The sequence below is a fragment of the Cricetulus griseus genome, chromosome 7 (assembly GCF_003668045.3).
Source record: "Cricetulus griseus strain 17A/GY chromosome 7, alternate assembly CriGri-PICRH-1.0, whole genome shotgun sequence".
NCBI classification, from domain to species: domain Eukaryota; kingdom Metazoa; phylum Chordata; class Mammalia; order Rodentia; family Cricetidae; genus Cricetulus; species Cricetulus griseus.
Genome location: NC_048600.1, coordinates 122931788 through 122959658, shown reverse-complemented (window position 1 = coordinate 122959658; position 27871 = coordinate 122931788). Strand labels below are relative to the sequence as shown.

The 27871-nt window shown below is 37.5% G+C and overlaps 2 protein-coding genes across 5 annotated transcripts in view; both read left to right on the top strand.

Annotated features, from left to right (window-relative positions):
* The window catches only part of Abca6 (ATP binding cassette subfamily A member 6), a 70828-nt gene extending 68584 nt beyond the window's left edge, over nucleotides 1-2244 (top strand). The window contains exons 37-38 of the mRNA XM_035448028.1: nucleotides 877-932; nucleotides 1045-2244. Of these exons, the coding sequence (XP_035303919.1) occupies nucleotides 877-932; nucleotides 1045-1146 (158 nt within the window). The 3' untranslated portion in view covers nucleotides 1147-2244. The remainder of the gene's footprint in view (nucleotides 1-876; nucleotides 933-1044) is intronic.
* A 6409-nt stretch (nucleotides 2245-8653) lies between these two features.
* The window catches only part of Abca9 (ATP binding cassette subfamily A member 9), a 71745-nt gene continuing 52527 nt past the window's right edge, over nucleotides 8654-27871 (top strand). For 2 of the 4 annotated variants that reach the window (XM_035447882.1, XM_027425800.2), the window contains exons 1-7: nucleotides 8655-8921; nucleotides 10844-10989; nucleotides 13476-13683; nucleotides 22542-22706; nucleotides 23850-23953; nucleotides 24545-24771; nucleotides 27389-27530. In XM_035447882.1, coding sequence (XP_035303773.1) covers nucleotides 10894-10989; nucleotides 13476-13683; nucleotides 22542-22706; nucleotides 23850-23953; nucleotides 24545-24771; nucleotides 27389-27530 — 942 coding nt within the window. In that variant the 5' untranslated portion in view covers nucleotides 8655-8921; nucleotides 10844-10893. Of the gene's footprint in view, nucleotides 8922-10843; nucleotides 10990-13475; nucleotides 13684-22541; nucleotides 22707-23849; nucleotides 23954-24544; nucleotides 24772-27388; nucleotides 27531-27871 lie in introns of all 4 variants that reach the window. The other 2 variants (XM_027425801.2, XM_027425802.2) reach the window with 2 other exon arrangements.

Below are 27871 nucleotides of genomic sequence, written 5' to 3'. Positions count from 1 at the left end.
TTATTATTATTATTATTATTATTATTATTATTATTTTGGTTTTTCAAGACAGGGTTTCTTTGTGTAGCTTTGGAGCCTATCCTGGAACTCACTCTGGAGACCAGGCTGGCCTCGAACTCACAGAGATCCACCTGCCTCTGCCTCCTGAGTGCTGGGATTAAAGGAGTGCTCCACCAACGCCCAGCAGTTTCACTTATTATTTTATTATACATTTAAATGCATATGGATATAATGTCTACATTTCTCCTGCTAAAAGGCACAGAGAAAGGCCAAGGGTTTTGTCTCTTCCACTCACTGTTCCGTTAATAGCACTTAAGAGTGGCGCTCACACAGGAGATCCCTACAGTATATCTGAATCTAGTGACAACTGTCATGTATATCTCCTGATGTCCCCAGTGGAGACCTGATAAGGTAGATGATCACTGAAGGGAATATTGATTTGGTCCTCTGAGAGAATATGCAGTGAAATCTTTCACATATGTAAAAATACTTTGATCAATTGTGTGGTTTCTCAAGGAAAATACATGTCTCCCAAAGACATACACACTAAATAGAGATTAGAAAATTTAATATGAGAAAATCCCAGTGCTAAGATGGATTTGGTATGCATTCATATTAACTTTTTGTTGCTGCAGCCATTATTTGCGAAAATATCCTAAAACCCTTCAAATTCACACTTCATCTGTAGAAACTCATATGACTCCTATCTAAACTCCATATATACTTCATGACATTGTCTGTCCTGCAGTTATTTATTCCACTTAACTTTTATTTGTTTTAATAATTTCATTTTGGAGTATAGGACTTTGAAAATTTTCTTGACAATAAACTGTAAGTCTATGCTCATTGTCTTTTATTGATTTATGTATTTTTCAGTGAAGCATAGCTTTAACCTGGAAGAATACAGCCTCTCTCAGTGCACACTGGACAAAGTAAGTCAGCTTATTGACTTTGTGTCATCACTGTAAATTTCATGAAAGGGACATGCATTTCCCTGGTCATTTGGAGGACAACTAACAGCTCAGTAATCATTTTCCTGTGTAGGTATTTTTAGAACTATCGAAGGACCAGGAACTGGAAACTGTTCATGAAGAAGCTGATACAACTGTGAGATGGAAGCTCCTCCCTCGCTTAGATGAACTATAAAGTCTCAGACCTAATCATTCTGTTATCCTACAAACTTATGTCCCATGTAGTAATTAACAGGATTAACAATTTCAGTTGTTTTCACATCAATGTTAGACATATTTTATCTGCTTAGTCAACCACAAAACAAGATTTATAGTAATTCATGCACTAAAACTTAAAGGCTTTAAGAATATATAAAATACTGGTAAAGTACTGTAGAAGCAAAACTACAAACTCAATTTTAAAAAATACTAATTTGTAACAATTATCAGAACATTAACTTGCTGAAATAGATGAGGACTACATTTAGTAGCCATTAGCTGCATGGGAACTTCACGGTGGTTAATAAATATAAAATCTATAAATTTTCTTTTATATAAAATATGAGCTATTATTTTTCCTAAATCCTTTTCAGGAATTATTTCAACAGCAGTACAAGTTACAAGGCTCTAAACTCACAAATAGATACACATCTTAAAAGCAGTTCAAATACAACTTTTGAAAACAAAAGGAATCACAGCAATAATTGTTTTTTTAATATAAATACTAATATCCTGTTCTTAGCATTTCCTTCATCTCTTCATCAACAGTGTTCTGTGCATTTGACACTGCTTTAAGTCCATTTTCTACTTGCATCAGTTTATGTACACATATGTACACTGTATGCAGGTCTCTCATATGTCAGCTTTACATATTATTTTAATTTTCCCTTGAAATACCTATATAATCCTGAATGTCACCAGAAAATATTTCAAGGCCAGGCTGTAATCCTACTCTAATTTTATAATATTTTGTATAGCTTAAATATAACATTTTTCTGTTCACTAAAGAAGTTTTGATAGTTAAGTGCTTATGCTGTTGCCGAGAATCTGGGTTCAGTTCCCAGCACTCACATGGCAGCTCATAACTGTCTGTAACTCTAGTTCAGAGGATCTGAGGTCCACTTCTGTCATTCTTAGGCTACTGCACACATATACGTGCATAGACGTATACTCAGGCACCCCATATACAGAAAATAATTGTTTTTTTAGAAAGAATATTTGTATAATGGAGAAAATACAGAAATTAAATAAAATTTAATAAAAGAGCCACTACAGTTCTTTCATAAAACTTCAATTGTGTACTTTTTAAATCCATTTTTATAGAATTTCATACACATTTCCTAACTACATACTTGTATTTACTGATGTAACATTGGAATTCTTACCTGCTTGCAAATTTATATTATTACTGTTGAAGCACTATATGTTTGCATTTATATTTGTGTTAATTATATTCTTTGCTCGTTTGCTTTTGTGCTTTCATCTTTTTACTACACATTTACAGGATTCATATGTAATGAACTAGGTTAGCTATGTATTTCTTCCAAGACAGCTGAACACCACTATCTTGGAAGTCTGACCTGTCCCAAGAGCCAAACATTTTAAGTGCTTACTTGTCAAAGGTGAAGGGATTAAATTTTAAGTATTAAGGATTTTAAATTAATGAAAAACTTGTGTTTAAATCCCTACCTGGGGCTATCATCTAACATACTGGATAGTTCAATTCCAAAGTTAATCAGTGTTTTGGCCTCATCTTCATCTGTAAGGTTTGTAGAAGCTGTGATCATGCTTCTCTCCTCGAATAACATTTGTTTTTATATTTTAGCTTACCGTTATGTTTACTATTCTCCCATAAAATTAGTCATTCTCATCATGATCCTGTGCATCAATTTCACTTACAAATGGATTTCTAAATTTTGAGCATGAACCTACTTTCCCTCAAATGAAATTGTAAGTAGCTCCTTCAAAGATAACTATAAAAGACAAAAAAATCTGTGTGTGTGTGTGTGTGTGTGTTTTGTGTGTTGTGTGTGTTATGTGTGTGTGTGTGTGTTTTGTGTGTTGTGTGTGTTGTGTGTGTTATGTGTGTGTGTTTTGTGTGTTGTGTGTGTTGTGTGTGTTATGTGTGTGTGTGTGTGTTTTGTGTGTTGTGTGTGTTGTGTGTGTTATGTGTGTGTGTGTGTGTGTGTGTTTTGTGTGTTGTGTGTGTTGTGTGTGTTATGTGTGTGTGTGTGTGTGCGCGCACGCACACACACGCACGCATACTCCTGTGCGTTTTGTGTGTTTGAAGATTGGCTCACTCTACTCTTATACAATGAATTATACTTTAAGATGGTATATCAATCAACATTTGTACTAATCTTTCATTATTAGTTTTAGTAGTTAATATTCCTGTCCATTCACTAATTTCAGTCAGCCAATGACCTCTTTATTGATTGACTTTAAGGATTTCATCCATGTGTATATTGTCCATAGACCATGTTTATTCTCATTACCTTCTCTTGTCTACCTCCCACCCCACTACTGTTTCTACTTCCCACCTAATTCCCTTACTACTTGCGTGCTGGCAAGTACCACTGAGTTTAATTAGGGTTACATAATGAGCAAAGATGGGGTTATTTATCACAGCATGGGCAATTTATCAGTGGCTGCACTGAAAAAAATGTCTTGTCCTCTGTCCTGATTGGGCTTTGTTTGTTTGTTTGTTTTTGTTTTTATCTTTTTTTGTCAATTTGACACTAGCAATGGTCATTATTAGGGAAGTAGGAACATTCTTAAGACTGGCCTGTATGCAAGTCTGTGGGGTCATTTTCTTCTTTAATAATTAATATGGAAGGGTTCAACCCACTGTGGGAGGTTTTGCCTCTGAGAAGGTGTTCCTGGATGGTATAAACCACAGTGCACAAGCAAGTAAGTAGCATTCTTCCATGGTCTCTGCTTCAGTTCCTGTATCCGGGATCCTGCCTTGAGTTCCTGCCCCAACTTCTCTCAGTGATGGAATGTGACTTGAGAATTGTAAGATGAAATAAAACCTTTCCTTCCAAGTTCATTTGGTCATGATGTTTTGTCATAGCAATAGAAATCAAAACTAAGACACCCTCCTCCAGCAACTACAATTGCCAGTAGCTCCCCAGGGAGGGGAAAAGACCTTCAAAAGTGCATACTCCATTCCAATTTGTTAATATATATTGTTTTGAAGCATCAATTCAGAGATAAATTTCACTTTCATGCTAAGTAACACCACCTACATCATAGGATTTTTTTTAACAAGGCTTTTTAAAAAAATTTAAATTAGAAACAAGTCTGCTTCACATGTCAATCCCAGCTCCCTCTCCCTTCCCTCCTCCCCTGCCCCACCCCTGCTCTGCTCCCCAGGGAGGGTGAGGCCATCCATGGGGGATCTCCAAATTCTGCCATATCGTCCAGGGCAGGGCCTAGGCCATACTCCATGTGACCAGGCTGAGAGAGAATCCTTCCATGTGGGATGGGCTCCCAAAGTCCATTTGTATGCTAGGGAAAAATACTTATCTACCTGAGGCCCCATAGATTGCTGGGGCCTCCTCACAGAAACCCACATTCAGGGAGTCTGGATTAGTCCCATGGTGACCTCCCAGCCATCAGTCTACTGTGTCTAGAAAATGCAGTTTCCTTGGAGTTGCTCATCACCTTTGCTCTTAGATTCTTTCTTCCTCTACTGCATAGCTTTCCAAGCATTAAGGAGAGAGGTGTGGTATAGACATTGAGGGCTAAGTCCAAAATGTTTCAGTTTATGCAGTGTCCATTTATATGTCTCTATATTAATTACCATCTAGTGCAAAGGAAGAAGCTTCTCTGATAACGGTTGAACAATGTACTTAGTTATGGGTATAACAATATATCGTTAGGACTCATCCAAGAGAGACCAGTAGAGAGTTGGAGTGTAACACGAATTAATAAATACCCAGAGACAGATATTGGAGTCCCAGCTGAAGATCAGGGAAGCAAATCAGCCAAGCTACCAGAGAGCTCTTACTTCTAACAGGGCTGCATTTCTATTCTCAACATGGCTGGAGAACGAATGCCTCCTACTGAGACCTTGCTCCTCTCTTATATACCTCCCTAATGCTGAGATTAAAGGCGTGCGATCCCAAGTGCTGAGATCATCTTTGTATAAGGTGTTTCTCTTTAGGACTGGATCAATCTTGTGCAGATCTGGGTGGCCTTGGGCTCTCAGAGATCCGTCTACCTACTTTAATCCTGAGTCCTAGGATTAAAGGTGTGTACCACCAACTCCTAGCTTCTGGATGCTGGATTAAAGGTGTGTGCCTGGCTTCTATTGCTTGTGACTATCTTTGCTTTCTGAATCCTCATGCAAGCTTTAATAAATCATAAATGATATACCACTACATTAGAGTTAAGTCTGGTAAAGAAAAGAGGTGAATAGAAAATGGTACAGTCACAACCCAGTATGGCTGGAGTTGTAGACAAGTCAGAACCAGATGGCAGAAGGGCTTGTGTGTTTTCAGTGTAGGCAGGGCATCATCACTCCTGAGAGGAATGTGACAAAAAGCATGTCGTTAAGAGTGTTTATTTGGTGTGGAAGAGTGTTGTATTCTTTTTTCTAAGAGGCAAATAGGCAAAAGATAGAGATGTATAATGTATATCCAGTATCTAATAAATTTCCAGGAAAAAAAGATTAGAAGTGAAGCAATAGTTGAGGAAGGGATTTATTTGAAAATTTCCCAGAACTTCAAGATCAATCCAAACTTCAAAATCTTTGTAAATGACAACAAAGTTCCACACAAGACAAAACAAAACCTACACCTGAACATGTTGTCATATTTCATACTGTTGTAGTGAAAGAGAAAAAAATTCAATTTCCTATACATTCTTATCAGCAAAACTACAGGAGACAAGAAAAGTTACATTATTTTTAGCACGGAGAAGACACTAATTATAACCAAAACCCAACAAGAGCAGCATTTGATATGTTTTTCCCTTTTTGCTATCTTATTCCTTAAATCCCAAAGATATTTCTAAAATTGCTTTTTTAAAAAAATTTATGTGTGCGGCTGTCCTACCTGCATGTATATCTGTGCACCATGTTGCCGGTGGCCAGAAGAGGACACTGGTGCACCTGGCACTGGAGTTACAGATGGTTGTGAGTCACTATGTGTGTTCTGGGAATCAAATTCGGCTCTTGGGAAGGAACAGCCAATGCTTATACCTGATAGGCCATTGCTACAGCCCCAGATCCCAAAGATTAAATTTTAAAATGATTCCTCTCATGTGCTCTGGGTCTCATAAATGTGGAGACTCAGGCTTTCATGGCAAATTCTTTGCTCAGCATGGCACGATGAATAAACTATACAGGTGAAGTTTCAGGTTCAAATATGTTGAACCTGTAGGGAGCTGGAAGGGTGGAGAAAAAACTGAATGCAGAGGCTGAATTTTTATATCACTAGAGTAACCGAAGTTCAAATATGTTTGTTAGTACTTAAAGATAATCATTAGTGGATCAAAATTAATATCCAGCACTTTCTAGACAAGAGATGGCATAAAGGAATCCACAGAAAGGAACAGAGAAAACACAGTCTCTGCAGAAATGGAAAACTGGAAAGCAGCAGGAAAAAATTAAAATACACTTAAAATAAAATGAGTGGAGGAAATTGATTCACCATTTTAAAGACTTGTATTTCTTTTATAAAAGTAGAATTTAAAAATCAAATTAAATAAAAGGAAAAATATAATTATGTTACTTAACAAGGAATCTTGTAAAACAATGGTGCTTGATCAAAATATACCTAAGAAATTAAAGTTAAAGTGGAGGGCTAGAATATATCATTAAAAGGATATATTCCAGGAGAAAAGTGCATAAAACAGAATCAAGTATAATTTACTTAATGTATGTCTATAAAGATTTATTTTCATTTTATGTGTGTGGGTGTTTTGCCTAAATCACTGCTTCTCAGCCTGTGGGTCAAATGACCCTTTCATAGGAGTCACCTAAGGCCATGTGCCAAATATTTATATTATGATTCATAACAGTAGAAAACTTACAGTTATAAGTTAACAATGAAAATAATTTTATGGTTGGGGTACCACAACATGAGGAATTATATCAAGTGGGTCATAACATTAGTAAATATTAGTAAATATGTCTTTATGTCATATGCATGCAATGTCCATAGAGGCCAGAAGAGAGCATCAGATCTCTCTGGAACTGTCATGTGAGTGCTGGGAACCAAACCAGTACTCTGAAAGAACAGAAAGTGATCTTAACTACTGAGCTATCTATCTAGTCCCTCACATGTTTTTTAAAAATAGTATCTATATAAGGAGGATATCAGACAATGCCTACATGTATGCAGTTCAACTAGGTCTGAGGAAAGAAGAAATATATTCTTTTCTTAAGAAATAATATTCTTTTCTTAAGAAATAAGACATTTGTCTACATTACAGTCTCTGTGTACAGAATGTTAGCAGTGTTACTTGAATGTGCTAATGTGTGTTCTACAGAAGGCAGCAGAGATACAGAAATAATCAGAAGATTTGTTCTCACTGATTATGAGTTCAATCTGGCAGTACAGACTTTGCTGAGCAATTTCTGTATCTAATATGATTAGTAAACAAGGAAATATGCTTGAAGGAATATTGAAGGAATATGACATATCTATGTGATGCTTTGTCTTCCATGCACACAGATGTTCATGATAATGTAGCCATTGCCTGCAGCAAACATTTGACAACATGGGGAACATGTCATACAGAAAACCGGTGGTTGTCTACAAAGAAATTTGTTTCCTGGGACCTGATGTTAATGTAACAATCAATCCCTTCCTCACCCCCTTCCTCTCTCTCTGTCTCTGTCTCTCTCTCTCTGTCTCTCTGTCTCTGTCTCTCTCTCTGTCTCTGTCTCTCTCTCTGTTTCTCTCTCTCTCTCTCTCTCTCTCTCTCTGTGTGTGTGTGTGTGTGTGTGTGTGTGTGTGTGTGTGTGTGTGTGTGTTGGGGGGTGTATCATATCTGTGTATGGACTCAGAAAATTCAGACAAAGGCCAGAAGACAACCTTGGCTATCATTTTTAGAAACTTTGCCCACCCCCTTTGAGACCAGGTCTCCCATTAGCCAGGACAGAGCTCACTAATTAGGCTAGACAGGCTAGCCAGCAAGCCCCAGGGATTCTCCTGTCTCCCCACCTCACCCCTCCACCCCGGATCCTAGCACTGTGAATTTACCCCAAGCCAACACCCCTGACATTTTTACCTGGTTTCTGGGAATCAAACTTAGTTCTTTATGCTTGCAAGGCAAGTACTTCTACTAAGTGAGCTTTCTCCCCAGCCTGCAAACACAACATCTCTCTAAATATTCTCCTTTCTGCCTTAAGGTGATGGGATAAACAGGATACACACAATGCTATCAAGATGTAATGAGAATTCAGATTTACTGTGAAAACACTGCTTCATTGTCATGTGTAGACCCAGCTTTGAAAAATCTATGACAGGCTTTGAGATATCATCTTAGCTGATGTGTATGTTTATTCCTGTAATTTAGGATATTCTTTTCTGCTCTGCTGTGAGCTATCCTTTTATTGATTTTGTTTAAATTATTGTTGAGAGTCAGCTCGCCTGTTGGAGTCTAACCTGAAAGAAATAAAAACGTTTCTAAAAAGCCTAGCTTCCTCCCGGTTTGATAGTTGCTAACATTCCACTGTGTCCAGCCAACCATCTGCAACCACAAATTCCCTGCTGAGGAACTGGCGGGAGGCAGAGGAAGAAAAAGCAGCTCGGGAGTTACTATGTGAGCAGAGCTCTAGCAGCCAGTCTGAACTTAGCAAAGAATTCTCTTCAGAAACCAGAGTAAAACAGAACCATTCCCGGTAAACAAAATGAAAACCAAGATGTAGCAGTGCTCCGAATGAAGAAATGTGAATTCTGCTCCAGGACAAAGATCTGTGGATGAACTTTTTGAAGATTCCTGTTTGAGCTTTCCTCAGTAAGTTAACTTCTAAACTGTAGTTATTGGCACTTAAATGTAATGGACAAGAAAAGGCAGCAAAGTCAAGTTAAAGAACCAGTGGAAGTCATTAACTGTAGGAAGTTTCTAGCAAGTTATTTTGATTTTTCAAACCTTTGAGTGCTTTATACTGTATGGCTAAATAGCAGTTGGAAAACTAAGATTTTTCCATTTTACCCATGACTAAAGCATTTTGCATAAACAGCACATATAATGGAACAGGCAAGTGGGTAAGTGGAAAGGAATGTAGCTTGTTTGCCTCTTGCTGTTTTCAAAGTTATTTGGATTGCTTATTCCTTTATTGTGTGCAGCGGTTTTTGGTTTTACTGCCAGAGGAATGTAAACATCAGGGTACAAGATTTTATGAGTTTTGAGTTGCTTTTAACTGACTTGAGAGTATTTAATCAAGAAAACTTAAGAAATACTCTACTGACCCTGTTTATCTTACTAAATATGTAAAATGATTTGATTTGTGCAATGGGTGTAATCCCTCAGTAGCAGTAATACTGTCCAACTGGCAAATTACTGGCTGTTAACAACCAATTTATTATTTCTAAACTACACAATTACTATTCAGAACATTTTAAGCTAACTTAGTATTTTATTCTTCTAGAACAAACAGCACTTTGCATGAATATGTACGCTGGAATAATTAAAGCTTAACAACCAGGAACAAATAACATAATGCATGATGGTTAGATTATACAATTGCTCCTATTTATGAGTATTTTCCTCTCTATATATTAACTATCTAAGAAAGAAGTGTTGTCACTTGGATGCTTTGGATACCAAGGCTTGCCACGAAATTGATTTCTAATTGAAAATGCAGTTTAGTATTAATTGGAGCTTCCAACTGTTATAGCCTATTGATGACATTATTACTTGGAGATTGTTTATGTAACTGGAAAATCCAAACACTGTAAGCAATATGAAATTATCTAGAATGTTCATTTGTCTTCCTTGGACTTAGATGCTATTGACCTGTGTTTTTTGTTTTTGTTTTTGTTTTTGTTTTTAAAGTGGTTTTCGAAAGTTTTTCAGACTTCAATTATGGAAGGTCAATAAGGGGTTGAGTTAATCATTGTCTTGGGTTCATGACATACAAAATGCCTATCTTTTCTTTTTGTTTATTTATTTCCTTTGACTCAGAAGTTCCATTTCATACCTAACCTCCATCCCTATTTCCCACTGCATGAGATAATCTTTTAAAATTGTATTCAGTAACGATCTCTTAGTTACAGGATCTATTTTAGTAATATGTATTGCTCACAGTATGAATTCATATAAATTAGATTGTTTAAAAAAAGATTTAGTTTACAGCATATTATTTAAGAGTTCTTATGTTGAGCTTCGGGTATCAACCCATTGCTTTGGATTCCTACAGAACTGTATTTAATAGTATTTGTAAAAGTGTGTTCTGTGACACACGGTCACAGTGATCTGTATGTGGAAGAGTCTGAGTACAGGTCTCTTGGGAACCCATGTCTTGGGTTACAGACCCAGGAACAGAATTGACTGGGAGTGAGGTTCTGCTGAGTAGCAAGTGGTAATTAGCAATAACTACTAGTAATTAGTAATAACTAACTAGCTGACAGGGTAACAAGAGACCTCCACCAGCCTATATAAATCAGCTTATATACAGCTGATTATACATCCCAGCTGCCAAGTTTCATGGGGACAGAGGCATGGGACGTTTTTAGTCTCTGAAAAGTCATTCCGTTGGAGAAAAGATTCTCTCTCATAACTGTTTTCCTTTTTAATTGTTTTCAATAGATTTTGCCATCTCATATTTTCTTTCCTCTGTTTTCTATGTTTGGTGCCCTTCTTCTCTAGGCATATAATTGGAAACAGCTGTTCAAATGTTTCTTATTGGTTTGATTGCACAATGTTTTCTATTTCAGACTTCCACGATTACTTCCTTTACATCCTTTAGAAAAAGAAACAAGTCGAAATGAGGAAGAGACACTTGAGGGTGGGTCAGCAAACGTGGGCTCTTTTCTGCAAGAACTGGCTCAAGAAATGCAGGATGAGAAGAGAAACAGTGATGGTATGGTTCAGAATCTATGTGCTCTTTTTATTTAGAAAAGGAAAAAGTATTTTCTCAGTGATATCAGCTCAGCAATTTATCATTAATTTTTTATATATCCCAGATATAATTAACAGGCCACATTTTTTCAAGTCCTATATTTTGCTACTATTCTTTTCAAATAAAAATTTAAGTATGTAACATTAAATACCTTTCTAGAGACATTTTAAAAGAATTCATATTCAGAAATGCCTCATGAAATGAAGCTCTACCTTTATACTACAGAGATAATAATTAACATCTGGGTTAATTTGGGTGTCATGAAGGCAGAGACACTGAAGTTCAGGGCATCATGAAAGAAACAAATTTTAACCTATAATTACTTTGGAGTGTAACCTAAGGTTAAAAGAATGAAAATGCCTCTCACAAAGAACTACCATTGGCACTCTCCATTTTCTCTGCATTTCCACACCCAAAACAATTTTCTGAACTATCTGTGACATCAACAGGACAAGAATAATTTACTCACTGAGGTTTACACCAGTGTGTATTCTCAAGCACAGAAGGAAGAAAGCTTAATGTTTAGACATTGACATGGATAAATGTCTCATGAAAAAGAGATTTTAAGAGAGGAACTTTAAGTTAAATATATACAGTACTGCAGGAGTGTGAAATGCAATGGATACTTTAAAAATATTTATTGCACATTACCATGAATACATGAAAGTTTGGTGATCTATACAAAATGAAAGACTGTGATCATTTCTAAATAATAATAATAAAGATAGGCTACAATGGTGTAGATGATATAGTTAGCAAAGTGTGCACATAGTTGTGTGCAACAATATAATGCTGTTTTTCTTCATATTTGAAAAGATTCAATCCATGTGATTTCATCAAGAAAGTGACATGCAAGTAATATATAATTAGCTTTGTTTAACCATTCTACTATGCATACATGTATTGAAATATGCTATACACACAAATGAATATAATTTTGCTATTTAAAAATCAAACACATACATAATTTAAAATGTCATAAAAATGTAATGATTTTTGTAAAGATAATGTTGTTTGCTGGGAAAAATACCAACCACAAAGAAATTATAAAACTGTGGAGCGATACCCATGCAGTTATCATGTTCTTCTCTACAATTATACTGTAGCGACAAGGTCAACCTGAAAGCAATGATGTGCTTATAAATGAACAGAAACAAAATAATATTTGGGCCTTTATTTTTATTGTACTAGTACTCATTTTGTTTTAACAATATTTAGATATGTTTTCTGTAGAATTAGTGATAAACACAAATTAAAGTCACTCATTAAAAGAATTAGCAAATTAACGTCTTATTCTATGAACAGTGTATGTATTCATCCAAGAAATATTTGATGAATGTTTAGATTGTCAATGAATAAAATATGCAAGGCCTTTAAGCATAAAGCAATGGTCACATAAATATTAATATAGAAGCTGAGAACCTACTTTAAGTAATTGTTATACTTCCAAACATTTATTCTTTTAAACTCTGTGTATGCATACACATATATACATACATACAGCTAAAATTATGTATAATGAATGTGGTAATCCACGAGAAAAAATAAGTAAATAAATAAATAAATTCTTTTTATAATTGACATTTTCATGCATTTATATACATAATGATTTTAGTTACTGTTAATCATTATCCTCTTTCACTAGAATCCTTCATGTCACAAGTGCCCATTCTGCTTTTATGCTTTTGTGTGTATGTGAGCCACTGAGTTTAATTAGTGTTCTCTCTCTGAATTCAAACTAAGATGATAAAATGAATTCTTTTATCACTGGGCTTCAAACATGTACTGTTGTATTTACAGTTCTAGAATATAGTGACCATAATAAAGAACTTCAAAATTCTTTTGATGAGCATTACTTTGCTCTTTCTTCTATGTGTAGGCAGCTGAAGAACAAAATAGGCCTTGTTTCTGTTTATGGAAGTACTTAAGTACTCCATGCTACCTTCCTTTTCAAATACAAATTCGTGGTGCACTCCTGTGGCCATGTGGTATCTGAAGAGTCTGAAGAGACTTCTCTTAGAGTTGACAAGTATCTGGCCTTGCACTGACAAACAAGAGAACATTTTCAGTTATAACTGCAACCACTGTCACAACTCTGTCTTGATGAACAATGCACATGTTACAAAATGTGCACATGAAAGAACAAAAGTAGGAGCTGGAGATCTAGCTCAGTGGTTAAGAGCACTGGCTGCTCTTGCAGAGGACCTGGGTTTGATTCCCTGCACTCATATAGCTGCTCATAGCCATCTGTTAACTCCAGTTCCAGGGGCTCCAATGCCCTCTTCTGTCCTCTGCACATAAATGAAATGGATCTTTAGAGAATGAAAGTAAAATCAATTACTCTAAAAGGGGCGAACATATGGGATGGGAGCAGCATAACAGGATGACATTGTTTCATTTGTTTGTGGTAGAAAATCTGATGTTCTTTTTCTCTCATTTCTGTGTAGGAATGGTTTTTCTCACTTCTTCTAGTATTTTTTGCATACCTATTATCCTTCAATTTACATCAAGTTCATGATGCTCCTCAAATTCCTGAAATGGATCTCGGACGTGTTGATAATTTTAATGATTCTAACTATATTATTGCCTTTGCTCCTGAGTCTAAAACTATCTATGAGATAATGAGCATAGTGGCATCAACCCCATTCATGAAAGGTATGTTCTGGCAGTTCATGGAAAAATTCCCTTACTTTCAACATACACAAATTTACTTTAAGATTTTCTTGAAAAACAATTGTGTTAAATGTTGGCATTTCTAGAGTTGATTAATAAACTTAATGGATATTATTTTCTGATATCAAGAAGGTTATCTCACTCGAGTAACATCTTTGAGCAATTGTACTTCAAAGAGGGTTAATATTCCTTATAAAGCATATCAAAATGAGATAAATCCTGGGTTATTTAGATGCATGGTTTTTCAAGATTCTGGGGTATAGTGGGAAATTACCAATATGGAGTCAGGTAGAAATATAAGGGTATTTAATAGGGAAAAGCCTTACTTACAGAGCGACCTAGCCAGCCGGCGTGGGAGCAGTCTGTACGCAAGCCCAAAAGAGAAACTGAAAGCGAAAACACAGTCACCCTACATCCCCTGACCACGCCCTCGAAAGCTGTGAGGGCGTGGTCAGGCACACCTGTAGCCAGCCCCTAAATAGGCGTGGCTACAGCTTCCCCTACAATTCCCCTTTTAGTCTAAAAGAGGATTAAAACTTAACAGTTTAAAGTATCCAAAATTAACAATCATAAAGGTAAAATATAAGAAGATACAACAATCTGCTTATGTCACATCCTAACTATCTATTTTAACTAAACCCTAAAGTCATCTGAAAGAGGTGTCCAAGCCTGAACACCTCCTTCCAATCCCAACCATAAACAATAGGAAGCTATCCCTAACTAGGTATATACTCTATCCTAAGTGACAACAATGGGGAAAGGGAGCGTAGCATTCTCCAAGTTACTTCCTGCTGAAATGGGACGATGATAGTCATGTGGGGTCCTGTAGGAAGAAAATGTTAGTATCCAGTCCATGTTAGATGGGATTCACTTGATTGAAGATCTCACTTGAAATCCTCAACTTGATTGAAGTCAGTACCCGAACCTCTGGCCGGAGTGTCAGTTGAAATGGAGCAAGTTGGATCCAGTGCAGTCGAGGAGGTGTGGCCCATTTTCTTTCCAGGGTGTCCAGGGATTGCTGTCAGGCAGGTCTTCCATTTGCTGTGTGGGACTCAAACACAAACAGCTAGCAGAGAAATGTTTGCTTGTGTATGTACACATACTGGGGAATGCAACCATGAGAGCATAACAATTATGAGAGGGTGTACACCTTGAGAGAAAGATCTAAGAAAAGACAAAGACAGTCCCCAAATTCTTTTATTCTGTATTACATCAATTGCCTTCTTGATACAACACAGAAACACTAAAGTTTAGTTAAATAACGTGCTTGGATTTTAGAGGAGGAAAGCCAAATCCACCTCTAAACCCAGCATTGGTTTAATTGAATAGGGACTAGGAAATAAAGAGAAATAGTTCTCTGAGAGACAGCTGTAAAGTCTACCATATGGCACGTTCCTTTTGTTTGATGGTTATAGCTACCTTTTCTTCCCAAGTATCTACCCATGCAGTGTCCTTTGCCTTCTGGAGATGAGTTTTCCTGTGAAGATAAACGCAAAACACTTCCCTTTCCTTTGGGGGGTTTCTATTTAGTTTATAAGATATACCTTAGTAGAATACCTGTCATTTGTCCTCGTCGAGAAGTTTTTCCTTTTCCACTCGAATCTTGATCAACTTTGATGGTATCCAAAGTTTTTCTTCTCCTGTAGAAACCAATGCAAAACCCCTACCCCAACGTAACACATGTCCTGGTTTCCAGACAGAGGTTAGTACATCTTTGAAGTGTACTGGCTGATTGAGTTCAGCAGTTTTTTCTGTAGTCCAGTGTCTTTCTGCAGCTGTTTGTCCTTTTTCATTGGCATTAAGAAAGTTTAGTGTTAATAAAGCATTATGCAAACTATGTTTGGGGGAGGGTTTAGTCTTCCAAGCTTGTTTGTTGAGCATCTCCTTAAGTGTTCTATTAGATCGATCAACCACTGCTTGTCCTGTAGGATTGTGTGGTATACCAGTAACATGCTTTATGTTATAATATTTGAAAAATTGTTCCAATTTTGTAGAGACATGCTGGAGCATTGTCAGTTTTTATTTGTGCAGGTATACCCATAACTGCCATCACCTCTAGAAGGTGTGTAATAACAGAATCAGCTTTTTCAGAGTTAAGAGCAGTAGCTCATTGGAACCCTGAGAATGTGTCTATAGTATGATGCACATATTTCAAGTTTCCAAACTCTGCAAAGTGAAAGACATCCATCTGCCAAACCTCATTTCTCCAAATGCCCTTAGGATTACAACCTGCTGGCAATGGAGTTTGAGTATAAAAGGAACAAGTAGGACAGTTTTTCACTATCTCCTTGGCTTGTTGCCAAGTGATGGAGAAGTCCTTTTTCAAACCTTTGCTATTTACATGATGTTTCTTATGAAATTCTGAGGCTTCTAGCACACTTCCAATTAATAAACAATCAATCTCATCATTGCCTTGTGCTAGTGGGCCAGGCAGACCCATATGGGATCTGATATGTGTAATATATATAGGATTACTTCTGTTTCTGATAGTTTCCTGTAATTGTGAAAACAGAGAAGTTAATTCTGTATTATCAGGAACAAATTCTGCAGTCTCAATGTGTAACACGACTCTGTCTGCATATTGGGAATCAGTAACTATATTAAGAGGTTCTGTAAAATCCTTAAGTACCATGAGAATTGCATATAATTCTGCCTTCTGTACAGATGTATATGGACTTTGAACTACTTTACTTACCTCACCTGCTTTATAATCTGCCTTACCTGATTTGTTGGCATCAGTGTAGAAGGTAAGAACTCCAGAAATAGGAGTTTGTCTTACATACGTGGAAGAATCCAGACTGTCTTTTTTATGAATTTAATTCTGTCAGTTTTGGGATAATTGTTGCTAATTGTTCCCAAAAAGTCAGTAAGAGCTATTTTGCCAATATTCGTTATCTTTCCATAAGGAAGAAATTTCTTCATTAGTTAAAGGTACTATAATTTCTGCTGGATCTTTTCCAGTCAGCTGATGAAGTCTTAATTTACCCTTTAAAATCAAATCAGAAATATTTTCTATATATGTCTTTAACTTTTTATTCTGTTTATGTGGCAGAAATATCCATTCCAATATAGTGTCTTCCCTCTGCATCAGAATTCCAGAAGGGTATTCTCTGGATGGCAAGATAACCAGACTACAGTCTAAATTAAGGTTTATCCGATCTACATGTGCATCCAATATTGTGTTTTCTACCCATTGTAACTCTTTTGCTGCCTCAGCAGATAATATTCTAGGACTGTTTAGGTCCTTATCACCGTTAAGGGCCATTTTTAAATGCTTTAAGTCATGTCCTTCTACACCAATAATCATCTGTAATTGAAAAATTTCCCCTAATAATTTCTGAAGAGAATTAAGAGTTTGATACCAATCTCTCCTAATTTGTACCTTTTGAGGTCTGATTCTTTCTAAGTCTATCTTGTAACCTAAATAGTTAATAGAATCTCCTCTTTGTATCTTTTCTGGGGCAATCTGTAATCCCCAACGAGGCAGAACTTCCTTCACCATTTCAAATATACGTTTCAAAGTTTCCTTATTAGAATCTGACAAAAGAATATCATCCATGTAATGATAAACAAGAGATTGTGAAAATTTCTTACGAATTATTTCCAAAGGTTGCTGTACAAAGTGTTGACACAAAGTAGGGCTATTTAGCATTCGTTGTGGCAAAACCCTCCACTGATATCTCCTAACTGGCTGTGAATTATTAAGAGTTGGTACAGTAAATGCAAATTTTTCTCTATCATTTTCCTGTAACAGTATTGTGAAGAAACAGTCTTTTAGATCAATGACTATGATAGGCCATCCTTTAGGTATTAAGGAAGGTAATGGCATTCCAGGTTGCAGAGAGCCCATTGGTTGAATTACCTTATTTATGGCTCTCAGGTCTGTCAGCATTCTCCACTTACCTGACTTCTTTTTGATAACAAATACAGGAGAATTCCAAGGACTGGTAGATTACTCTATATGTCCAGCATCTAGCTGTTCCTGTACTAACTTTTTTAAAGCCTCTAGCTTCTCAGAGGTCATTGGCCATTGTCCTACCCAAACTGGTTCATCTGTAAGCCACTTCAGTGGCAGGTCCTTTGGCTCCTCTGAAGGTCCATCATTTGTACCTAGTTTCTGTACAGCATGGATAAATGTTTTCCATAGCATCTTACCAGATCTTTTCTACTATCTAAAGATTGTACATAATTTGTATCTGACACTGGAGGAATATTAATCTGAGTATTCCATTGCTGTAAGAGATCACGACCCCAGAGATTTATAGCTATATCTGCCACAATGGTTTCAGTATCCCTTTCTGTCCTTCCGGTCCAATGCAGACCACTGAGTTAACACTCTGTCGAACTCTAGATAGAGTTCCAATTCCTAAAAATTGTACATTTGCCTCTCTAAGAGGCCATTTTGAGTAATAATAGTTACATACGCCCCAGTGTCCACTAAGCCAGAAATAACCTTATTATTAAATATTTTCACTTTCAACTGAGGCCTTTTATCATTAATAGAAGCTTGCCAAAATATGTGTTTCTCATTTTGTCCATTCACACTTGATTCTTCATCACTATTCAAACTACCATCTAGAGCAGTATCATTTTTCACAATAGGCAAAGAACTATCTATTGTTCCTGTGAGAGACTGTCTCCCACTGCTACTGGGAATGACCCAACCTTTCTCGATGTGGGAGCCTTCTTGAGGTCCCCCTCAGGGCTTCCTGACCTTAAGGGGTTTCCTTGTATGTCCCTGGTCGATCTACATTCATTGGTCCAGTGTCTGCCCTTACCACATCTTCTACACAATCCAGAAGGCAGTGGCCTTCCATATGAGGCATTGTTAGAATTCATTTGTCTACAATTTCTCTTAGTATGTCCCATTTTACCACAGTTGAAACATCTAGGTTCCTGGAGCCTTCGTGGTCTCCAGGGGAAGGCTCTTCCTACCCAAGGTTCTGGTTCATAGTAGTAGTAACCTCTAGCCTCTTGGTGTCTATGTTGACCTCTGTAAGGTGCTTCTCCTTGTCAAGCCCTTACATCCTCACCTCTAGACCTGTTGCCGTTTTAAACCTTTGAAGATGGCTTCTCCTACCCAAGCTCCAGTATCTTGCACATTATAGTGAATGTTGGCTGCATACAAAACCCATTCTTCTAGCAGAGCTTATCTGATCTTTAAAGGCAAAAGTATTCTTTTGCATATAGGGTTTGCATTTTCATAAGTTATTGTATATATAATTGATTGTCTTGTTTCTGGATCTGTTACCTGTAATTCTACTGCCCTAGTTAACCTTTGTAAGAAATCCTGGAACTGTTCTGTAAGTCCCTGTTCTATTCTGGTATAAGCTTCTAGGCATTCTCCTGGCTCACGAACCTTATCCTAGGCATTTAATGCTGCTTTCCTGCATAGAGACAGTATATCGTCATCATTTTCAGCCTGAACCTGTGGGTCAGCATAAATACCCTGACCAAGAAGCTTATCTAGAGGGGCTTCAAAACCTTCCTTTATGCCCTGACACTCAAGGAGCTTTGCCTCTTCCCTTACTAATGCCTTCCATTGGATTTGGCATGAATTCTCAAGTACAGCTTCTACCAATCATTCCCAATCTGTGGGTGTCACCCTGTTAAAGGTTGCCCATGAATGTAATAGCTGTTTTACGTATGGGCTATGGAGACCATATGAGACAACTGATTCTTTAATATTCTTAAGATCCTTCAGCTGTATAGGTTGTCATTCATAAGCCATCCATCCATGAGGGTGTTTCTTAGAAGCTGGCTTTTCTACCATGGTATCTGGGTACACTAATGGTGTATGAGTAACAACCTTAGAAGAATAGTCACGATACCTGGGTGGAGTAGGTGCCTGGGATTGGAGTGATTCTGCTTCTGAGGCATCCCAATGATCTTTAAGCCTAGCAATGATATCCTTTTGAAAAGTTTCAATCTCCTTAATCATAAAAGATTCCAAGCACGTTAGTGAATCTGTAAATTGCTCTAACTGCTCATCTATATGTTTTTCTAGGTCTTTAATACGATCATCCTTAGGCAGCATCTGGATGGCATGGATACTGTCTTCTAGGTATTGGAGTCTAGATTCTAGGTCATGATTTGCTGATTTTGAGTCCTCAGCAATCGACCGTATGGACCTATGTAATCTGTCAGCCCTGTACTGTAAATTATCTTCCAAACATTCAAATCTAGACTCAAATTTCTGACCTGCTACCTTGGATGCTTTAATAACTGATTGAATGGCATTGTCCAGTTCTTCAACCCTATGCTGGGTATTTTGCACCGTTGCATCTAGTTGATGAGTAACATTGACTATCTGAGTTTCTAGCTGGCTACAGATATTCTTTAGCTGGTCATGGTCTTCTGACATGACCTCAGCCTCTAAGGCCTCAGACATGGAGGATCTCTCTGTGTTTATCTTATCATAAATATGCTGCATCTCATCAGACAGCTCTGTCTTTAGTGTATTGGACACAGAGCCAAGCTTATCATCCAATTTCTGTTCCACTTGCTGCACAATTGTGGTCTGACCTAATCTGTTCTCCAAAACCTCAATGAGTAAAGCTGTTATTTCCTGTAAGTAGGTGGTGAGGTTATCCTTACCCCTATTCCTGAGTCCTCTGGCTAGTAATACTATTTGTACCAGCAAGCTAACTGCCATTATGGCATATAGGCCAGTAATTGGCACATTAACCTCCTCCTCAAACATTGAATTCATGTAATAAGCAAAAATATTACCAATTTTAGCAAATGATAAATATTCCACCATAATTTTACCTGATTTCTACTCCAGATGCAGTAAATATATTTGACCAGCAGGTAGCACAGGTGTTCAGAGCACAGGCATTCAGTTAGCCCAAGGCGTTTGGCAGCAGTTGGTCAGCGGTGGAGAGAGGTCACAAAAGTGGCTGCACTTAGAGAGTATAAGGCCGCAACCACTGAAACAGATGCTGCTTTCCAGCAGCAGCAGCCAGGGGAAGCCTCTGCTGAAAGCCGAGGCCTACCTCGACTCTAGGCAGCTAGAAACTGTCTCTGAGCTGGGTGGATGGTTCTGAGCAGCTCAGCTGCAGCGGGTCGGCTGCTAGCCAGGAAGGCCTGTGGAGAGAGGGCGCTTTTTGGGCCTAGGCCGTGGGCCCGATGGAACCCACAGCCTGTCCCAAATGGGGTGTAGGTTTCCAATATCCCACTTCTGACACCAGATATAGTGGGAAATTACCAATACAGAGTCAGGTAGAAATATAAGGGTATTTAATAGGGAAAAGCCTTACTTACAGAGCGACCTAGCCAGCCGATGTGGGAGCAGTCTGTACGCAAGCCCAAAAGAGAAACCGAAAGCGAAAACGCAGTCACCCTACATCCCCTGACCACACCCTCGTAAGCTTGTGAGGGCGTGGTCAGGCACACCTGTAGCCAGCCCCTAAGTAGGCGTGGCTACAGCTTCCCCTACACTGGGGATAGTCAATGGTGGTGGCAGCACGACTTTTTAGTACTTCCAAATATGCTGAAATCAAGGGAGGAAGTGAGTAGTGGTGTCAGAATCCAATAGCAGTATTTACAACAAAAGCAGATGCTTGGATGTTCTCTGTTTCACAATGTAATTGATGGCAGGAGAAGCACTTAATGCCTCTACAGTAGCATGACATCTTTCCTTGGGGTCAGCACAATAGCAAAGAAGCTATGGGATACCTGGAGATTCTGAGGAGACCCCTCTTTGAGCTAATACATATGCACAGTACAGCAACTAAAACAGTTTTTAGTAATTGTACTGGTAGGAGAGTCCAAGAATGCAGTTCTAAAGTTAGAGATGTGAAGTAGGAGAGATCAGATAGATACCCAAATAGATACCTAGAGCACAGGCTCATTCTCTCACCTGAATCTTTGAAACCAGCAAGTCTTAGTGTGGCAGAAAGGAGAGGCAACAGTCTAGGTTAGGAATTTTATGGGGTGAGAGTTCTTGTCTCTCCAGATAGCTAAGAAACCACTGGAACTAAGTTAGGTCAAAAGGAAGTTGGCATGAATTGGGCTTCTACTTTAATGATGATTCAGAGCTCAACAAATAGATATTTTAAGCCCATATTTTCAGGATGAAGTGGAAAGAAATATTTAACCATTTTTATTAGAAGATAATAAAGATGAGATCTTATAATGAAAATACTTATAATGAAATTTACTATTCTTAGTAAATTAAGAGAAAATAGCAGCATTAACCCTATGCAACCTATGCTGTTATTACACAACCAAATAGACAAGAGAAACTATTGTTTTATAAATGTTCTCTTCTAGTAAATAAAAAGGTCATAAAAATAGGACATCATAATTTTAAAACTGTGAGTGCCTATGAGCCCAGGTTAGTTGTTTTTGTGGGTTTCCTCATTCATTGTGGCTTAAATTTTTGGCTAAATTCTTTGAAGAGGCATAAAATATTTTCAATAAGAGAATCTGCCAGGGGCTGGCTAGATGGTTCAGTGGTAAATAGCACTTGTCACTCTTGTAGAGGACCTGGGTTTGATTCCCAGCCACACCTGGTTGCTAACAACCATCCATAACTTCAGTTCCAGGGATTTTGAAGCCTCTGATTTCCTCTGGCACCAGGCACACATATGGTACACTTACATACATGCAGGAAAACCATTCATACACAATATAAATAAATCTAAAACTGAGTATTTGCCACAGAATACTTTCAGTTTGATTAGAACATTGGAAACATCCCACTTCATTCTAAGTGTGAGTGTATTAGGGAAGAAATAACTTGAACAAAAAGACCTCTATGTTCTTGAATCTGGTGTGCTGCCGTTGGACCACATGGGAATCTTACTGAACTATTCCCTTTCTCCCCATGGCAGGAAGAAGAATCGTGGCATGTCCTGATGAAACAAGTATGAACGAACTAGATTTAAATTACTCAATGGATGCAGTGAGAGTCATCTTTAAGGATACATTCTCATATCATTTGAAATTTCCTTGGGGTCACAGGATCCCTCCAGTAAAAGAACACAAAGACCATTCAGGTAACTTTGCCAGCAGGAAAAATATATTAATGTAGTTATTACTGTTATGTCATTAGACCCAAGGGGCACACACAGAAGAAATGCAATGAATGATACAACTCCCTTTGTTAATTTCCTTGCATGAATGGATTGATCCTTTTAAATAAAGCCTATATTGTTTAAAAATATAATTTTATTGGTATATATTCTTTGCATATAGTGATGGATTTTATAAAAACATATTCAATCAAGTATGTTGTGTACTTTGGCCACATTTACCCCCTCCCTTTTCCCTTTTTCCTCTCCCCTCAGTTCCCATTCATTCTTGCTTCAACAATCATGCCATTCTCATATATGTATATATGGTTTTATGTATTTACATAAAATCTAGACTCTATAAACTGGAGAAAATGTGATAATTTGTCCTCAGTTTGACTGGTTTTGTTTAACATGATGACCTCCTATGGTATCCATTTTCCTGCAGACTGCATCAATCATTTTTCTTTATGGCTGAATAAAGTTCCATTGTATATAGGTGTATCCACTCATCTCTTGATAGATGTCTAGACAGGCTCTATACTTGACTAGTGTGAATAGTGCTGCGGTAAATATAGGTGTTCATGTATCTCTATGGTATGAAGATCCAGAGTCCTGGCATAACCTCCAGCTAGACAGATTTTATGTATAACAGCTCCACTTTTATTATTTTTAGGAGACTCCATGCTTATTTGAAAGTTATGCTTTTAAGTTTGTTGTTCCCCTAAGAACTTATAGCCTTCCCATGACTCCAAGATCAGCATGAACTACAAGAATGAGATCCTGTTTCAAAAGAACCTAGAAGTTACATATGCTATTTGTTATGTTCTTTGGTTTATTAAAAGCTTCAAGAAATTTCCTTCTCAGTCATTCCTACCCATTTAAAAATACCTCAGTGTTTTCTATGTTAGTGAGTTTATTCTTTGGTTTTTTGGCAGAAACAACAGAAGGAAAAAAATTTAAAATTGAAATAATTATAAAATAGCACGAAAAATAATCAAGAGTTCATCTTAAAGAATCTGGACAAAGCAATTTTGGTATGCCCTTTTTGGGCATACAGATTTTTATTTATCCCATAGCTAAGACTGTCTGGTCACATAATAGTGATTGTGTCTTCTTTTCTTGAAGCTCCTTGTGAAACAGTGAACAACACAATAACTTGTAGAAATTCAGTCTTCTGGGAGAAAGGTTTTGTAGCCTTTCAAGCTGCCATCAATGCTGGCATCATAGAGGTGAGTACTAAGTTAAAGGAAGAGAAGTATACTGAAATTTGGTAGGTAAAGATATGGATTGTCTTATTTTGTAATTTATTTGCCTTTAGACACTAAGCATAGTATTCCAAACAGCTTCTGTGTTCAGTTGTAGTGTTAAGGCACTGATGACTTGAAAATATACATAGTATAGTCACTTTTTAAAATGTTTTATTTTATTTTTTTATTTTTATTTTTATAATTGTAATTAGACCAATTTTTAAATTAGAAACTTTAAAGCAGAGATCCTGGTAATACAGAGATTAAAAAGTATAGCTCTGTGCAGCCATTATAAGGGTTCAGGGTCTACTATGGGGTAGTAAATCAAGTTCTGGAGAAACAATAAAACATGAGCTACTCTGATTAGAAATTCCAAAGAAGATCCAGTTTGAAGTGTTACTCCGGTTAGTTTTTAAAAACAAGAGTACGTTTCTTTTTCTACTGAAGGACTTAAAATAGAACCTTGGGTATTCCAAGAACTACAAGCTAATGCCTTCTTATAGATTTAAGAAAAGAGCCCAAGGTTGCAGTTAGATTAATGATAATAATTTGTTCACTGGTGTTTTTCTTCAGATGACAACACATCATTCAGTGATGGAAGAGCTGATGTCAGTTATTGGCGTAAATATGAAGATCCTACCTTTTATTGCCCAAGGAGGAGTTACAACTGATTTTTTAATTTTCTTCTGTGTTATATCCTTTTCTCCATTTATATACTATTTATCAGTCAACATTACCCAAGAAAGGCAATACATTACAATACTGATGGCAATGATGGGACTTCGAGAGTCTGCTTTCTGGTAAATTGCATGTCAATAATACACCAATCAACATCTGTAAACAGAATAACTTAACTGTGGGGGGCTTCTTAGGCTTGTTTATGTCATACTTGGACTTGGTACTTTAGTAAACTAGGGCATGTAAGAATGTTTGAAATACATGGACTCACATGCTCGGTAACCAGAATTTTCTGTGTTTCTTTGACTTAAGGAAAGCCTAAGGTGTTTCCCTATCTTTAGGGAGCTAACAGCACAGAGGATGACTCTTAGTTACTAAATATTATGTTTATGTGAACCAACATGTATGAGAAGTTAAGAGTTTTTATGTAAAATGAAATATGTATTTCAGATACTATGCTAAAGTGATGATGACTTTTTTTCACATGAATGTCAAATTTTCCTTGGATGAACTGAACATTATTTTCAGTGTTAGAGATGGTGTGGAGAGTATGCACAGTTCCAGGAACTTTCTAGTGTCTAAAGAAAAACACCATTGAGTAGGAAGACTAGACATTTTACTGGCTAGCTTGTGCCAAATTTGGTATTTTGTCCTAAAATAATGTTCATTATTCTAAATGTGGAAGTAAAGAAGATAGAGGCTGGAGCCACAGGTCAGCTGTTAAGAGCACATGCAGTTCTTGAGGACCCCAGTTTGCTTTCCAGCATTCCAGTCTGAGAGCTTACAACTGCCTGTAACTACAGGTCCAGGGGATCTTACAACTGCCTGTAACTATAGGTCCAGGAGATCTTGCAGCTACCTGTGACTACAGCTCCAGGGGAATTTTACAGCTGCCTGTGACTACAGGTCAGGGGAGCTTGCAGCTTCCCGTAACTATCTATAGGTCAGGGGGACTGATGCTTCTGTTCCCCACAGGCACAAACACATGTGTGCAATACTCTCCCCACACCCACCCACAGAGATGCACAAATATATAATGTAAAATAAAATAAATCTTTCAAAACAGAAATGGAAGATTTGATACAATGCACAGTGGTTTTTTTTGTTTTGTTTTTTTTTACTTTTGTCCCTTTGTATATTAAAATTATGTCCATGATAGTGAAGAGAATTCCTTCATTGTATTTTAAAAGATGTTGGAAACTATGAAGAGCCAGTGGAAGATAATATATTAAAAAATCTAGCAAGTGGAAATTTAAAAATATCAGGGCCTTTTTCCCTCTTGGAGGAAAGACTGATATTTTATCTGAATGAAATTAAGAAGTTTATAGAAGGCAGATAGATGAATAGTTTCAGGTAATCACAGGAGAAATAAGACTTCCTGAACTTGATGGGATTTTCTACTATAAATGACAGGAAACCAGCTGTCCACTGTAGACCTATCACTATATTATAGCCACAAAATACCCAACTGATTTAATTCTTTAATCTTTTCCCAGAGAGGAAATTGAAATTTAAGGAAATTAAACAATTGCTTCTTAATATATTTAGTTATAATGTAACAGAAAATTTTAACCCAAGTCTGTGACATTACAGGACCCTGTGCAGAGCCTCCTTCTGTCTTTGGCATTAGTAGTAAATATACCGTCTTCATATCTACCTACTTGGTTGTATTATCCATGGAGATGCCTTGTGTATTCTTGTACTGAATCATCTATGTCAGCAGCTGGCAGGTTGGGAAGGAGTGGCTTCCTCACTGGAAGCTGGGAAGAAACTTAAAAAAAGCAGTGATTGCTTAGGGAACATAAAAATCTATTGGGAATTCAAATGTCATTGTTTACAAATGCATTCTCATTGAGATACAACCATACACCGGGCATAGATTGTCTGTGATTGCTCTTGCACTGTGAAGGCAACACTGATGACAACAAAACTTGTTTGGCTTGCAAAGCCTAGAATGTGGGCGGTATGTCTCCTTGATGCCCCGGTTGTTTCCATGATTTCCTTATGAAAGAAGTTGAACAGAACTGAAAAAGCAACACAGATTCTTCCTTTCATTCTTCCTAAAAACCTTTCTTCATCACATTCATCTTCTTGTCCAGTTCATGTTCTTCTTAGTTTGCTTGCTTAGCTACTGTTTTAGTTTCATTCTGTCACTGTGAAAAGCAACAAGCTACCTGGGGGAAGAAAGGATTTACTTGGATTAGACTTCCCTGGTCAGAGTCCATCGTCCAGGGAAGACAGGGCCAGAACTCACGATAAGTACTCAGAGGCAGGAATTAGTCCATATTTGTCTTGCTGGCTCCTTCTCTGGCTTGTGCTTAGCTAGCTTTTTTTTAATACAGGACCCCCTGACTGAGGAATGTTGCCACCCACAGTGGATTGGGTCCTTCTGCAGCATTCAATAAGTCCATGCCTCACAGACATGTCCACAGATCAAGCTGATCTAGGCAATTCCACAACTGGGACTTCTCCCATCAGATGGCTCTAGGCTCTATCAAATTGACAATGTTAATTAGGGCAGCTATTTATTGTACACAGTTACTTGTTTGTTTGTTGTTTTAAATATACTTTTCTGTATAGAATACAAGCTTTAAGATGAGGAAGTTTTCTGATTTGTTAGAAATTACCCCCTTTAAAAGACATTCTTGATAAATCACACACTTTTAAAGCCATTTGCTTAGTAAGTAAATGGAGTAACTGAGTCATAGCATTTACACTAATCCTGTGTTTCTTGGGCAGGCTCTCCTGGGGTTTGATGTATGCTGGCTTTATCCTTGTCGTGGCTACTTTGATGTCTCTTATTGTGAAATCTGCCCAAATTGTTGTCTTAACTGGTTTCATGGTGGTGTTCCTTCTTTTTCTCCTGTACGGCCTGTCTTTGGTAAGTTGGTGAATTCTCCCCCTCCCTTTCTCCTTTCTTTCCACCAATCATGAGTCACTGTTCTGTGCAGTATTTGCACAAGGCACTACCCATCTAGTATCCAATTGAAAATTGAGGAGACATACTTTCCAAATGCTGTGCTGGCCATCTTTCAGTCCCTATAACAAATGCTAACAAGAAGAAAGGGGGTTCGTTTATTTTTCCCCTATCGCTTTGGAGCTCTCAGTCCAAGGTTGGTTGATTCTGTTGCTTTGGCCTGTGTCTGGGCAGCACAGCATGTCAGCAGTTCATGGTAGATCAAAGTTGCTCATGTCAATGGATGCCAGGATGTCAGGAAGAGG